We start from the raw sequence: 15,871 nt of genomic DNA on the forward strand, positions 1-15,871 counted from the left end.
TAAAGGAGATATCTGAAAACTGATAACACCAATCGAAAGACCTTATTTCAAAATATATAACTGCATCTGTAACTAAAAATCGTCAAAACTGCGCTTACGACAATCTTTTACCCAGGCGACGATATGCATTATTTCGGTTTTTAACCGAAACTGTGCATGCATGCATCATTTCGGTTTTCTAACGAAAGTGTGCATATAGATAATTTGGTTTTTTTTTTCTAATATGAATTATTTACTTCTACTTAGTAAGGGTTTTAAACCCTAAGCGCGGCCGAAGGCCGCCTACGCAGAAAGAAGTTCTGCGCAAAAATATTTCCGGCCCTCTTTTCCGGCAACACAGAAAGGAGAGTTCTACTTAGTAAAAGCGCAAACAGTCAACGACGTAGCGTAGACGTAGGTTGACGCAGACACGATCTACCTTATGGTATTCGCATGTTGCTTCTCTCTCTCTCTCTATCAACAGTATTTGATATGCTGCTACGTACGCCAACCTACGTTTACGCTACGTCTTTGACTAACTGCGCTTTAAGCGTTATAATCCCTAAGCGCGGCCGAAAGCCGCTTACGCAGAAAGAAGTTCTGCGCAAAAATACTTCCGGTCCCCTTTTCCGGCAACACAGAAAGGATAATTCTACTTAGTTAAGCCTGATATAAAGTTCAATGCGAGCGTGAGCGTGAGCTTGTTACTTTGACAAATATCTTCGTTATTACTCAAATTTTTGCTATAGTTGAGACATGAAAAGATAGAGAATTAAAATATCTTTCAGAATTATAGAATAAAAACTAATTTAAAATGCATAATACGCCGTTTTTTCGAGATCACACTCAACTGTGTGCGTACGCAAAGCATTCGCATGTGAACGGCAAGTTTTTACAGATGTGTGTGAGCGTCTGTAAGAATACCAATGGAATTCTTTTCCTTTGCGAACGTTCACGCTTACGATCGCATTGAACTGTATATCAAGCTTAATGCCTGGATTATAATGGAAGTAACGGAACGGAGTGAACTGTCACTTAATAATCTATTGTATGGGCAATGAATTACTGGCAAGTTAATGGATAATTTGTAAAAGAACACAACTAATACCTTGGTTATAATGCACGTAAACGTAACGTAAAACGGAACAATCTATAATGAATATATCCTTACGAATTCGCCGCGATCCAAGGCATAATGCCTGGATTATAAAGGAAGTAACGGAACGGAGTGAACTGTCTGGGCAATGAATTCGAACGATTATAATGCACCTGAACGTAACGTAAAACGGAAGCATCTAAAATCAATAGATCCTTACGAATTCGCCGCGATTTGTTACGATTCGCCCTGTGCATTATAACCAAGGTATAAGAGTTATAATTCCTAAGCGCGACCAAAGGCCGCCTAGGCAGAAAGAAGTTCGTTTTCATGTATGCACTATTTCGGTTTTTGTCATAAGCATTATTTCGGTTTTGAGTCGGAACTGTGCATGTATGCATTACTTCGTTTTTCTCATATGCGTTATTTCGGTTTCAAACGAAAGTGTGCATGTATGCATTATTTCGGGTTTTTTCATATGCATTATTTCGGTTTTCCACCGAAACTGTGCATATATGCATTATTTCGGTTTTTGCGATGCATTATTTCGGTTTTTTTCATATGCATTATTTCGTATGCACAGTTTCCATATGCACAATTTCAGGGTGGCCATCGAAGTTGGTGCTACCAGACGATTTAAACAATGTTAAGTTTTATAAAATATTGGGTTTTATTACAAAACACGGAACGGAAAGAATACCCACCGTTTCGCTAGAAAAAAAACTAAAAACGGTAGTCGATAGGGCTTTATCAGCTGATTACTACGGTACTGAAATTTACTTGCAGAAATTAAAATTAAGCGAGATATCGAAGGTCAAAGATCGAAATTCGGTTTTTGGAAAACCGTAATATCTCAAAAACTAGTAAAGCGTTTGTAAAAGTTAATATATAGTTTTAAAGGAAATTAATACACCTTTCTTTGGTCTGCATCAAACGTCAAACGTGGTGACATCCCTACTGTGAGCACTCCTTTCTAGCAGTCGTCGCAAAACTTTACAGGTGTTGCCAGACATTGTTTCTTTGTGCCCATTTTTTATATTCAGCCTTATCATGAGTTTCATTTTCCCCGAACCGGTTCACTTTTCACTCTTGGTTTCCATGGTTTTACTATGGGCGGATGACAAATTTTCGGGTGAATTTTTTTTCAGGCGAAACTCAGGATAAGGCAGATTGTTACGATTATCCTCGAAACCTTTAGGGATTTTCCAAATATCTTACGGCTCGTATCTCTGGATTGTTAAATAAACGCCTACGATGACCAAACTACAATTAACTTTATTGTACAATAAAAACTTTACAATACTTGTTTATGCAATAACAACAATTAACAATACTTTTTAAGACAATTAAAACACTTTACAAAACTTGCTTGCTGATTCGCAACTCACTTTACTTGGCGCTTGTCGACTTTTAACTTACTCACTCCGGTGTCTGGTGGCGCTCTTATATACCTGCGCTCGCACTCATGGCAACTCTAGAATGTTCTGAAGTTTATCGCTCATTCTTTCTCTCGCTGTTCGCAGTGTTCATCCAACTTGACATTTTGTGGAACATTCTACGTCATTCCTCGAACATTCTGCCTATTTCTCGTTGTTCGCTTCGCGTTGCCGCAGTATTCGCCACAATATGTCGCCTTTCGATTTTGGTTCAGAAAAATTTTAATTGTTTAACTTAATTACCAATTGCTAATATTTGCTCTTTCTTTTCCTTGGTTTGTTTGTTTTCATCAGGCATTGCGCTCAAATCAAATGCAAATACATAAACTGTCCCCAGTAAACTAAAAAAATTTGATTGGTATTGCTATAAACCCTGCTGTGAGGCTGCAAAATGTAGACTCGTAAAAACATACCTTTGAGTGTGACAAAATGTAGACGACGTCGTATTCTAATTTTGAATGGGAAACTACAACACCATAGATTTTACGGTTAGAAAACGTCTATTTGGAACGAACTGTGAATACCCCAAATGAAAAAAACGAGCCTCGGGCCACAGCTGTCAAATTATTTTAACACATAAGCTTAGTATCCAGCTCTTAAGAAAACGGTCAAGAAAAAATTGCCATTATTTCGCGTGTGTGTCCAAGGAATTTTGACATTTTTTATACCTCACAGCCTGTTGCCTCACTCTTTCCTCAAGAAATAATGGAACGGGCATATATTTCTGTTGCAAACCTGGGTTGCCTTGTGCTCTTTTTTCACAAAAAACTTTAGAAAACCGTAGTAGAAAGCGTACTAAATTTCTGAAGAACTGCGTACTGCCTTAAGGAAATTTGACTCAAGAAAATTTCTTAGCCATTTCTTGTACGTCATTTTATATGGAGTTTTTGCTTTTCTTAAGAGCTGGATACTAAGCTATAAGCTGAAATTAGTCAAGAACGTAAACGTACCGGTACGTCGACCCGTGTCAGCTGACACGATCTGTCTTACCAGAGCGCCATGTAAATAAAAACTCAACACCCCAGAATTTTCCTGTAGTTGTATCTCGTAGCGCAGAAATCTGCAGAATTTAGATTTTTTCCGTGTCAGCTGATTTCTTCCTTCTATAGATGGTTGCCACTTCGTCAGTTTTGCAGATGGTAAAAAAGCTAAAAGTTCCTATTCAAAATATGTTTGAAATATTTGAAATTTACTATTGAATAAGGTTTTTGTTGAAAACTAAGTAGTTTATATTTAGCTAAAATCTATTATAGCGCGAAAACTTGTAGTTGAAAAGGTAAGTATATGAAAAGGCATTGATAAGTGGCAACACTGTAGTAAGCAACACTGAGAGCTACAGTAATCGACAAAATTCTGCGTATATGGCCAGCGTTTAAGTATACGTTCTGCGTTCTTGACTAATTCCAGCTATACTCTTATGTAGATAATTATTTTGGCGACGACCGGGCTACGCGACGACTGTGGTCGTGGCCAGATTCGACCTATTTCTATTTTTCCAGAGACAGATAAGGTTCTTCCTCTTCTTTTATGTCAAAGTCATACAAATTCATGATGTCGCTGCCGCGTTCAAAAAAATCATGTCTTAATTGACAAGGCGTTTAGATAATAAAGATAACAAATTGGAAGCTGCGGCCGGCAGCTCGTCGTTTTCAATGTGTTCAGAGCTTCATATTGGAATAACAGGGGAGGAAAAATTGCCGAAGCCAAAATTGCTCTAGTATCGGGTCTCCATATGAGTATTTCTTTTTCGAAACCTACTCAGTACTTGGTTCAAAAGCATGATTCAATAACACAAGGTGAGGTCGGTGTTATGTCGACAGCTGCGGTTTGTCACTCCCTTACAAAAGGTTGCATTTACGAAGGACGGAGAAAACGGGAGGAATGAAATCGCTTGGCGGGAAAATGGTAGTAGAAAAGTACGCAAAGTAGGCAATTAGTAGTGAGATTCCTTTTGTAAATTCTAATGTACTTGCAGGAAATCTGGCATTTTAAACGAAATGTTGAACGTAATATTGATGTATCTATGTGAATTACGTAATTTATGTGCTATTTAGCTGTATAAAAACTGCAAAATGACTCTAAATTAAAATAAGACTACTATGAGATTGATGTAAACATTCAATTTAAAAACAGTTTATGTTTTCATCAGTTAAATATGCTTCATATGCATATACAAATAAACATATTGCAGAAACGCTCGTATTTCTATTTCACACCAAAGCTACACTGTTTCCATGTAAAGCCAGGTATGCAGCTCTCGAGAAAACTGTCAAGAAAAAATTGCCATTATTTCGTGTGTGTGCCCAAGGAGTTTTGACAACTTATACTTCACTAGCCTGTTGGCTCCCTCTTTCCTCAAGGAATAATATAACGGACATATATTTCTGTTGCAAACATGGGTCGCCTTGTGCTCTTTTTAACAAAAAACTTTAGAAAACCGTAGTAGAAAGCGTACCAAATATCTTAAGAACTGCGTACTGTCTGCAGGAAATTTGACTCAAGATAATTTCTTAGCCATTTCTGTTACGTCATTTTATATGGAGTTTTTGCTTTTCTTGAGAGCTGCATACAGGCCTTAAATGTGCAAAGAAGCAACACGGTGCCACTGCTAAGGGAGCGGTGCGAGATAGACAACTGTCAGTTTATCGAACCTTGTAGTATTGAATCATGGTTCAAAAGTATCGATACAAAAATTACTTGGTATCGATCGAAAAGTGACGAGCATGTACATGTATTTACTCGTATCGTTTCATCCCTAGAAAAAAAAAACCAAAACAAAAACCAAAACACGTGCAAGGTATTTGAAATTGAAATTAAATAAAACAATAGTATTTTGCACCCCACCCAAAAAACAAATAATTAAGTACAATACAAATATTCTATGGGTTTGACGAAACAGTATTTGGCCTTTCGGCCCGTGGACAGTTTCAACATCATTACCAGTGGTAGGGCCAATGTGAATTTTGTTATTTACAATAGAACTGAAGGACGATATGCGCTGTCTGCAGCTGCTGAGAATGTAATTGTTTGGGATTTGCGGTAAGAAACTAGTCTGAATAATTTATACAGCTAGGTAGTTGCAAATTTAAATTTTCACAGATTGGGCGAACGGGCTTTGACGTTGCGCCGTGACAAACAGGAGGTAACAGCAATTCGAGCCTCTCCCGATCGCATACATGTTGCTGTGGGTTATATTGATGGGGTGGTAGAACTATTTGATTTGCGAGCTCCAGAGCAGTCTGCATGTACATTCGCTTTACATAAGAGTGCAGTGTCTATTCTGCGATTCGACGAAATGGGCATTCGATTGATAAGCGGCAGCCTTGATACGGAATTGGTAGTTGTGGATATTGTAGAACAGGCTGGTCGTCAGCGTCTCATAGGCCACAATGCCCCAATAACTGATGCTCACTTTCTTCATCGTTTTGGAGAGCAAAATCTTGTGGTTAGCTGTTCGAAGGACACACAAATAAAATTCTGGAATTTGGAAACCCAATTCTGTTTCAAAACAATTGTTGATAATCGTACTGAGGTCTGGGCATTAGCTTTGGTAGGCGATCTTATGATCGCAGGTTGTAGCGAAAGCGCCATGAACGTTTATCGTTTACGTCGACGTGACGACCCAACTCAAAGTGTTGAAAATGCCGTTGAAGGTTTGAGCATAGACGATGAAGATTCTATTAGCCCTATAACGGTTACTAATTGTGGCGCTATACAACGAGCAGGAAAGGGACGTTGTGTAAATTTAGTCTCAGATCAGGCTGAGCGTGTGGTCAGTTGTCATGGCACAAATGACCTTATCGAAAATTTTTACTTCTGCACTGAGGAGGAAGCTAAAGCGAGGCTAGCTAAGCGTCTGAAAAAAGGACGCAAAGCTGCCGAGCCAATGGAACACAGTGACAAAGAAAAAGAAGATTTGATTTCAAAAAGTTTAAGCCTCAGTGACGAGATAAAGCGATTGGAAAGCATCAAAGTAAAGCAAAAAATAAAATCAATCGACATAATACTTGGTGCTTACAATGAACTGCGTGTGCTCGTTAGTTTGGCAAATAACTGCCTACAACTATATGGTCTTAATGCTTCGCTAAAACATAAACACAATGAAGAAAGTGTGAAGCAGTTGCGCGCATTGACGCGTCTTGGTCATCAATCAGAGATGCGTTCTGTATGCTTTAGTAACGATTCATTAGCTATTGGCTCAGGTGCCGGTGAGTCGTTCAAATTTTGGAACCGTGATTCTATGCAGTGCCTGCGTACTATACCTACCGATTACATATTGAGCACCACTTTCGTGCCAGGGGATCGCTATGCGTTATTGGGTATGAAAAACGGAAAGTTGGTGATAGTTGACGTGGGTGCAGCGGATATTATCGAGGAGATACCAGCGCATGAAAGCGAGTTATGGTCGGTTACGCTACTGCCAGATATGAAAGGCTGTGTGACGGGTAGTAGTGATTCGACGGTCAAAATTTGGACTTTTGAATTGGTAGACAATGTGGCCACAGATGACGGTGGTTTAGTTGATGCCACGCGACCAAAAGTGCTCTCATTACTGCACAGAAATACACTCAAATTGGAGGAGACTGTTTTGTGTGTACGAGTTTCGCCTGATATGAAATATCTCGCAGTGGGCTTACTCGATTCAACAGTAAAAATTTTTTTCCTTGACACTTTTAAGTTTTATTTGTCGCTCTATGGGCATAAGTTGCCAGTTCTATGTCTAGATATCAGTTATGACTCGACATTGATAGCCACAGGCTCAGCTGATCGTAATATAAAAATTTGGGGATTGGATTTCGGTGACTGCCACAGATCCCTCTTTGCGCACGACGACTCAGTAATGGCTCTGCAGTTCATACCCAATACTCATTTGCTGTTCAGTTGCGGTAAAGATGGTAAAGTAAAGCAATGGGATGCAGACTCATTCGAAAAGATTTTGACGCTTCCAGGTAAGCAGGCGGATTTTTCGAAAGCAGATTTTAAATCTTGTCATCTTTGAATACTTTTTTCATTTCAGGCCATATTGGCGAGGCCTTCAGTTTGGCGGTTAGCCCAAATGGTAAATATCTTGTCACTTGTGGCTCAGACCGCACACTTCGTCTTTTCGAGCGCACTGATGAACCGATAGTGTTAAAAGACGTACAAGAAGAAGAGCGTGAAGAGCTGGAAAATCAACAACTCGCTACGGGCGAAGATAGTGCGGTCCCTCAACTACCTGGCCTAAAGTTACCCTCGCGCAAAACTGTTGGCTCCGAGAAAGCTGCAGAGTCCATATTGGAGTGTCTGGAGATTTGTAAGCAATTTGATGTAGACGCAGATGAGAAACCCGAGTTGCATCCATTAATGCGCGCTCTGCAAGTCGATAACCCCGACGATTTTGTCTTCACAACCCTAGCGCGTATACGCGCCTCTGATTTGGAAGAAGCACTCTTATTGCTGCCTTTTTCGAATGTCTGCGAACTTCTCGAACGGCTTCCACGCCTAATCGAATGTCACAGTGACCAGATTGAATTATTGTGCAAAGTAACGATTTTCCTATTCAAAGTGCATATGAAGCCAATTAGTGCAGCAAAAAATTTGAAGCTTCTACTTAGTGGTTTGGTACGTTCGCTTCAGCGCGACGTTAAGGATATGCGTGACACAATTGGTATGAATGTGCATGGGTTGGCCTTGCTACAAAGCAAGATTGAGGAACACGACGGCATCCAGTTGTTCTATGAGGCAACGCAGGAACGTAAAAAGCGCGACAAGAAACGACGAGAGACGACAAAGCGTCGCTTAGCCATTCAAATAACGTAAACATTGTTTTTTTATTATTGCTCGATGTTAATGTGGTTGGCTTGCGAAACTATTCAAATTTTATTGGTTTTATAGAATATACTTATTATGTGGTAAATATAGGATAATGAAACAATTGTTATAATTACAACTATTTTCATTTGATGTGTTAGATCTTTTTCAACTGACGCCTAAGAACCCTATGGTTTAGTAATTTTAAACATGATGATTGCTGGTTTAGTTTATTGCTTTGTCCAAGTTATGTTTCCCTGATTTAAATTGTTATTTACAATATTTCGAGTACTTATGTGCTTGTGAAGTTTATTGCTTTTGAATGCAGTTGAGTGGTGTTGGAAGCTTGCCTTGACATTGTGCATTTACTTTTAAACAAGAACTACGTGTGTCCAAGAACCCGGTCTACTGACTGCTTAAAATTCAAGTTGAGGGAAAGTACTTAGTAAAGATTCAAATAATTTTACATTCTAAACTAAACTAAGAATGTAAACAGAAAACGGGACTATTTGAGAATTTATGTGTAAATGAACGCATACTTAAAAAAAAAAAGGAAATTATTAAGGTCAATTACATATGCCTGCTTTGGGGGCTGATGGTCCGCAGTTCGTATTGCAACAACCTGGAATATAAGAATTAAAGTTTTTCCATTATTAAAGATTATGTGTTATTAAAAACTTGTCATTTATGTACATATTATTTATTATCCCAACTTCATAAAAAATAAAGAACACTTTAACTGCTTTATAAATCGAAATTTTATATGAAAATGTCACTTTATAGAGCTCTTTAAACCTATTTTATTTTTTTATGAATAAGGCCATATATATGTATTAAATAAGAACCCAATAGAGCCTGAAGGGAGATCTCCCAATGTGAGGAATTAAAGAGTACTCCCTTTGGCCTGTTTTCGGAGCAATAAGAGAGATTTGTCAGTTTTGACCTCTTTTATTATGGCTCAGTTATGCATACTTGCCATTGCAAGAGAGTTGTCGCATAAGTACGGTGATCATATTTATGAGAGCCGAATACGGGACAAAAAATAAGTTTTCAAATTTTTTCCACAACAGCCTTCTTCAAAGATCCTAGATGTATTAGCCCTGAAACAGTATCCTTATAGTTAGTAACATAACAAATTTGTAGGTTAATTTTCTCGAGATTTTTACCCCGTAAAATTTGTTAAGAAAATTCCTCAAATTTTAGTATAATAACTACAATTTTAAATCGCTAAGGCGTACCATTAATTTTTGGGATTTCGTTTTTTTTTGTTGACGGTGTTACGCATTTTTTTTCATACAAATAATGTCCGATCATTTTTTTTAAGAGAAGCAAATGAGCAGCACTTTCCACTAAAGTACTAAATTTTAATGAGTTACAAAACTGCAAACCATTTTTTTTCTAAAGATTCTAATTAAAAAATTGAAATTTTGGTGAAACCTTGTAGAATTAATTTTTATAGTTTTTTTGCACAAAGTTGAAAATTTGTATTATATGTTTTTTGTTAGGAAAAGAGCTTTGCTTTCATAAAATAAACAATAAACATTTAATAGACTTCGGAAAAATAGCTAAAACTTACTAAAATATCGAGTCCTAATTTCCATTTTGGTCACTGTATGTATTCCTAGATTCGAGTCACAGGCATTTAGATAAGAAAATAACCACTGTTTATGGAGAAAATTAGGACCATATACCGGGGAAGCCAACTCGTGGGGAATTCCCCGATTTGCGGGGAATTTGGATTTGCTTGGGGAATCGGGAAATGGACCATTTTTTGTGGGGAATTTCAGTTCACGTGCAGAATCGGGAGATGAACTGCTTTTTGTGAAGACTTAGGTGTTAACTAATTTATTCTTTTTTGCTTCACTAATTTTATAATGAGGTAAAAAACTCGCATAAGAAATGCAACTGCAACTAAAATACTGATTATGCAATCCTGCAAATTATACAAATTACCGTTGATTTAGAACTTTCTTTGTCGCATTTGCGTTCATATAACGAATAAACATAATTTTTTTTTTATAAGGAAGAAAACCGCAACACTTTCGGGGAAAAATTTGAAAACGAAAATTTCTAGAAAGTCTAATTAAAAAGCTCGAAATTTTGACTAAAGTTTGTAGAATTTTTTTTATATTACACAAAGTTTGAAATTTGGATTTATATGGTTTTTGTTAAAGAACTAACTATATTTTTATTAAAAAAAAATATTAAATAAAAAAAAAAAAATAAAATAAAATAAGAAATAACAAGAAAAAATTATAATAATAATTGTGACAACTTGCCAAAATTTGGCGGATCTAAAATTTTTTCGACCACTGTATGGGTGTAAACATTATATGTAATTTTGTTTTCTTTATTTGTTAATTAACTTTATAATAGTTTTGGTTTGGTCTATGGCTACATACATAGCTGAATTACATTATTAAAAGATAAATAAACAGAAATACCAACAATATGTCAAAATACACAACTTTTTTTTTTTGTAAATAGCATCTCCATGTGGGGAATTTTACGAAAGTTGCGTTGGCTACCCTGTCATATACCAACATCACTTAAAACTCGTTCATAGGCATGCCATTTTAATGAACTGTTAAGGCGTCGAACCACTGAATACGCGACAAATACAGGACATTAAGAGAAATACAGAACATTTGGCGTCCCGTATAAAATAAATAAACTACTAGATAAGATGCAAAAAACGCAAAACCGAGGGATGAGATTCATCCTCAAAAAAACGTACGACACACCAACAACATGTATGCTTGAAACCTTGAATTGGCTAAGCGTGAAAACAAGTTTTTTACCACGCTATGAAATTTGTGTACAATATTAAGAAGGGNTAAGGCGTCGAACCACTGAATACGCGACAAATACAGGACATTAAGAGAAATACAGAACATTTGGCGTCCCGTATAAAATAAATAAACTACTAGATAAGATGCAAAAAACGCAAAACCGAGGGATGAGATTCATCCTCAAAAAAACGTACGACACACCAACAACATGTATGCTTGAAACCTTGAATTGGCTAAGCGTGAAAACAAGTTTTTTACCACGCTATGAAATTTGTGTACAATATTAAGAAGGGCAACCTGTCGGACTATCTTAGCGATAATCTCCCATATATAAATGAGACGTATACATATTTGTTAGAGAGAATAACAGCTTCAGACTCCCGAAGTATAAAACGGAGGTGGACAAAAAAAATATTTTTTATAAAGGCTTAAAGTGCTTTAATGAATTACCAGAGGCTATAAAAAATTTTGATACTATATATGACTATTGTAGAACGCATCCTATAAGTTATGGCGATTTCGTTTCTACAAATAATGTTGCCTTCTCATCGCCCTCTTCATAGTGTTTGAGCGTAGAGGGCAAAGAGAAGGTTGCATTTTTCGGTAGAAACGAAATCGGCATTAGGCCTTTCCCACGACCTAGATATCGAGACTAGGTGGATCGGAAACTCGGCCTTTCCGACTACCCAGAGTACATTTAAAAACCTTAGATAATAAACAATAAATGAGCGGATTGGAAACTAGGCCTTTCCAACCGTCACGAAAGCGCGACTGGGTGGATCGGAAACTCGGCCTTTTCGACCACCCAGGAGCAATCAAGATACGGAGTATAGCGCGGATTGAAAACTCGGCCTTTCCAACCGTCTACATAACCTCTGGACAATGGCATGCTTTTATATTGATATAAAATAATTTCAGTGATAAAGGATAATGTTATTTAAAAATTTCCGTAGAGCATATCTTATTTAATATTTAATTTTTAAATCTGAGTCTAATTATAAGAATGTTAAATCGTTATTGTAATATAAGTCTAACAGTCAGTAAAAAATAAATAAATAAATATGTTAAAGTCATTTTATTAGTGGGAATAGTTTTAAAAATAAAATGCTTTCTTATTATCAATTTGCGTATCATAAATACTAATAAACGTAAATAACTAGACCCCTCGTGAAAAAAATTACAAAAGTATGTTCATCGGGCGTGCGCCTCTGGGACGTAGGTTATCTTTCTAGGGTTGATGAAGTGCAAATTTTAAGTAACTAGGACCCACTATTGAGTTTTGGAAATTTTTTTGTGGAAGGTATTGCGGATTTTCTCAATACACAAAAATTTTCGAACATGCTTTGTTTGGAAGAAAATGCGTGAACAACAAATTGTTCAAAATTAACGCTTACCTAGCTACATCAAACTTGCGATTTATTATAATAAAATTTAAAAAACTGCGCATTCAAAAAAAATCTGATTATTAAACAGTTTAAAATTTTCGATGAACATTTGTTAAAATTGCGGGAAAAGTAAAAAGAATCGGCCAAAAACAGCCGATGCCGATTAATCGGTCGGACTCTAGACACCTACTTACATATGTATAACATTCGGCAATAAAGCTTTTTTTAAATAGTTCTACTAGAAGGATCGAAGTATGTTAGATGCATTATGTCGAAAAGCGGCCACTAGCGATAACCAGATATTGAACAACCGGCCCTAAAAGAGTTTAAGGGCCGTTTGTTCCATGCCTGGTTACCACACATCGGAGGTAGAAGTTCCATTTAAATACAACGACAGCTTTATCGATCACATGTTATATGCATGATGAGGAAATCGTCGACAATGATGTTTAACTGGGAGTTGGTGATAACCAGACATTGAACAACCGGCCCTAATTATTTTTGACAACCTCCGATTTACTGACATCAGGATGGTAAGAAATGAGTTATGGGGAGTAAGTACTAGCACAAGGTATTTGAGGTCAATGAACCTTGGGACATAAAAATTGTCTGTTCCCGTACTCCAGGATTTGCAGGTTTTACAGGAACAGCTGTTTTCGCCTTTAATAAACCTTATGTGAACGTAGCGTACGGGAACGACTTTGGACTAAATAGTGCAAAACGTAGACATTCTGGAACGTTCTAATTGTGTCGTCGAGGCAAAAACGTCCATATATCATAATTTAAGAGCAGTCTGAAAGTGCCGAAGATATGACGAAAAATGTACAACGGCGCAAATATTCAACTCGAAACCCGCTATTGGTAGCAGAGCAAGTGGTGAAGGACTTGGCTTTCTTTGGCTTTTCCAGTTGGGGTCAGTTGGCACAGAAGAGAAATTTTACCTTTTACCTATATCCGTAATGCCCCAATAAAGAATAATTTATTACCAATGTTATTTCAGGCCAAACAGGACAATTTTTTTCTATAGCGTCAGTTATAAAAATACCCGACTGAAATTTAAGTATTTTGGGCTCTTTTTGGGTTTATACAAGTTTAACCTTGCAGAGTTAACAAATAATTATTAAGTTTCTAAGCCCACTTACCGCCGCAACGTGAAAATGTCCCAGGTGGTCCGTAGCTAAGTTTCTGTATGGTACATTTTTCGATCGGTGCTGTTGGCTTACAGTAAGACGATTGATTTGCCCACGGCAATAGCTGTCGAGGTTGAGGGCAATTGGGCAAGTAACTAAGCTTATAAACGGTACAATTCTCGACGGGCCCATCCGCACGGCACACGCCTGGCCGTGGTCTAATAGGCTCTGGACGCCTAAATTCGCATACATTCACAGGCATATAGGAAAGTTTGTTAATAGTGCAGCGATCCATGGAACCAGTGGCGCGACATATAAGCGATTGCGGTCGTATGGGCGGACGGCGGCAAATTGGTTTCGGTACAAAGTCATGCTTCTGTGTGGTCATATTATATAGAGGACCGCACGCCTTAAGACAGTTCTCTTTGGGACGAATAGGCTGCGTGCGGGCTACACAACAATTGGGTTGGTATGACAGCTGTTGTGGAAAGAATGGAAGAGCAGATTAGTTTAGGGGCAAAATAGAGACCTTTTAGAGTTCAAATTAAATTTACCTTTTGTACGGTGCATTTTTCAAGTGGGCCTGTTGGCATGCATATACCCGGACTAGGACGTATTGGATGGGGACGACAGCAACGTGCATCCACCGGTAAGTAACTAAGTTTGTACACCGTACAACCATCGGTACGATCTGTTCCCAATGTTTTAATGCTATGCATGGGTACAACAGGAGCCGTACGTGCCGTACAACCATTTGGTAGATAGCTTAGATTATAGGTTGTGCAGAGATTTTCATAACGAGGTGGCACACAACGCACTTTTTCGGCCCATGGCATCGGCTCCTTAGGGACCGGACAAACTGGGAGATAACTTAGCTTCTGTATGGTGCATTTTTCACTCGGTCCCGTTGGCCGTTGTATGTTGTAAGTCTGTACCATCGGTTTGGGTGGTGGATTCCGGCATACATCTACCGGCATATACGACAACCGATTGATGGTACATCGCTCTAGTGGGTCGCATGGCTTGCAGATGCCATTTATAGGCAATATGGGATTGCGTTTACTATAGCCCTTTGGCACATAGTCGTGCTTCTGTGAGGTCATTGCATAGAGTGGACCACAAAAGCGCAGCCCATTATCTGGCGGTCGTATGGGTGCGGTGCGATCCGGTGCGCACGGTGCCAAGTATGATAGCTTCTGCACAGTAAAAGATTCCATGCGGCCGGGATTCGGCACTAGGTTTGGACATGGTCGTATTGGTTTTGCACGATAGCAATCCCCGCAATTTGCAAAGTAGGAGCGTTTATATATCGTATCCGTTTCCAATGGCGCTGTCGAACGCATAATGCATGACATCGGGCGGATGGGTTGGGCTCGCGGTGGTTGTTGATAGCAACAGCCCGCATAGTCACCACAGTCGCAGCGACATTTACAGTCGCCCCCTGGCGGGCACGGCTTAAAATCGACCGGTGCCTGACAAGGGTCACACTTGGGCGGGCAGTACTGATCACAGGCCATGATCGCATCCCCAGCACAGCCGTCACCTGTCAGGCACGGATTGCCAGCCTCACTACGGGTGAGACACGAAACGTAAAACAATAACAAATACAAATTATGCTCCTACGGAAGTTACCATTCGTTTCATGTTACTTACTCACACATCGCCGTAGAGCTTAGATTTTTATTAGAACTGCAGAGCTATTGATATGAATGGGTCCAGAGCTAATGGAGTTTTTTGGTTACACAAAAACACGGATGAGCTTTAATTTTGATTTTATGAATGCTCGAAAAAGGGAATTTTTAATAATATACATATAAAACAAAAAACACAGCGGACAAATTTGAAATTTTGTAAACGACAATGTGCCCGGTTTCAAGTTGAAATTTGATTTAAAATCAAGTGACTGCTAAGCAGAGTACGCGGGCGTATGGAGTAGTGACGGCTGGTATAATCCACAGTGTATAACCATGAACCAACGACATACACCCGATTTACGTGATTCAAGTACTTGAAAGCAATTCTTGCTCATTCTCTTTTGTGTTTTCTATTTGCTTTTACACGTTTCAATTCTGTTGAATTCAAGTTTTTGGTTCTTTAAATGGGAAGCAACGAAAATGCCAAAAGCAAAGCAAGAAAGTTGAAACGAGAGTGCAATGGGGTATAGTCGTTGCGCTGGGTACGCAGTTTCAGTTGCATGGCTATACTCAATCCCGACTCTTGCGTCCTCGTTCGCGCACTCTGGGCAACGTGAGCAATCCATGTG

General features: G+C 38.4%; 2 protein-coding genes across 2 annotated transcripts; one reads left to right on the plus strand and one right to left on the minus strand.

The window, feature by feature from the left end:
* Nucleotides 1–5,392: 5,392 nt before the first annotated feature.
* LOC108370588 (WD repeat-containing protein 3) lies at nt 5,393–8,434 on the plus strand. Its single transcript, XM_017625935.1, has 3 exons — nt 5,393–5,550; nt 5,611–7,460; nt 7,529–8,434. The coding sequence occupies exons 1-3, from the start codon at nt 5,393–5,395 to the stop codon at nt 8,308–8,310; spliced, it is 2,790 nt and encodes a 929-aa protein (XP_017481424.1). The 3' UTR covers nt 8,311–8,434.
* A 159-nt stretch (nt 8,435–8,593) lies between these two features.
* LOC108370589 (stabilizer of axonemal microtubules 1) lies at nt 8,594–15,546 on the minus strand. Its single transcript, XM_017625936.1, has 5 exons — nt 15,528–15,546; nt 15,262–15,390; nt 14,163–15,177; nt 13,621–14,086; nt 8,594–8,923 (listed from the first exon to the last, which is right to left on the minus strand). Exons 2-5 carry the CDS (start codon nt 15,267–15,269, stop codon nt 8,868–8,870), a joined length of 1,545 nt encoding a protein of 514 aa, XP_017481425.1. The 5' UTR covers nt 15,270–15,390; nt 15,528–15,546; the 3' UTR covers nt 8,594–8,867.
* Nucleotides 15,547–15,871: the final 325 nt, after the last annotated feature.

The sequence above is a fragment of the Rhagoletis zephyria genome, unplaced genomic scaffold, assembly GCF_001687245.7.
Source record: "Rhagoletis zephyria isolate East Lansing unplaced genomic scaffold, Rhagoletis_zephyria_1.1 Rzeph_scaffold_04331, whole genome shotgun sequence".
Classification (NCBI taxonomy): Eukaryota; Metazoa; Arthropoda; class Insecta; order Diptera; family Tephritidae; genus Rhagoletis; species Rhagoletis zephyria.

Excerpts from the sequence above, each read along its gene's own strand:
- LOC108370588 (XM_017625935.1), top strand. The coding sequence starts at position 5,393 with ATGGGTTTGACGAAACAGTATTTGGCCTTTCGGCCCGTGGACAGTTTC. Across the intron at positions 5,551-5,610 it reads GTAATTGTTTGGGATTTGCG|ATTGGGCGAACGGGCTTTGA; the intron begins GTAAGAAACTAG and ends AAATTTTCACAG. Across the intron at positions 7,461-7,528 it reads AAAGATTTTGACGCTTCCAG|GCCATATTGGCGAGGCCTTC; the intron begins GTAAGCAGGCGG and ends TTTTCATTTCAG.
- LOC108370589 (XM_017625936.1), bottom strand. Across the intron at positions 14,087-14,162 it reads AAAAATGCACCGTACAAAAG|CTGTCATACCAACCCAATTG; the intron begins GTAAATTTAATT and ends TTTCCACAACAG. Across the intron at positions 8,924-13,620 it reads GACATTTTCACGTTGCGGCG|GTTGTTGCAATACGAACTGC; the intron begins GTAAGTGGGCTT and ends CTTATATTCCAG.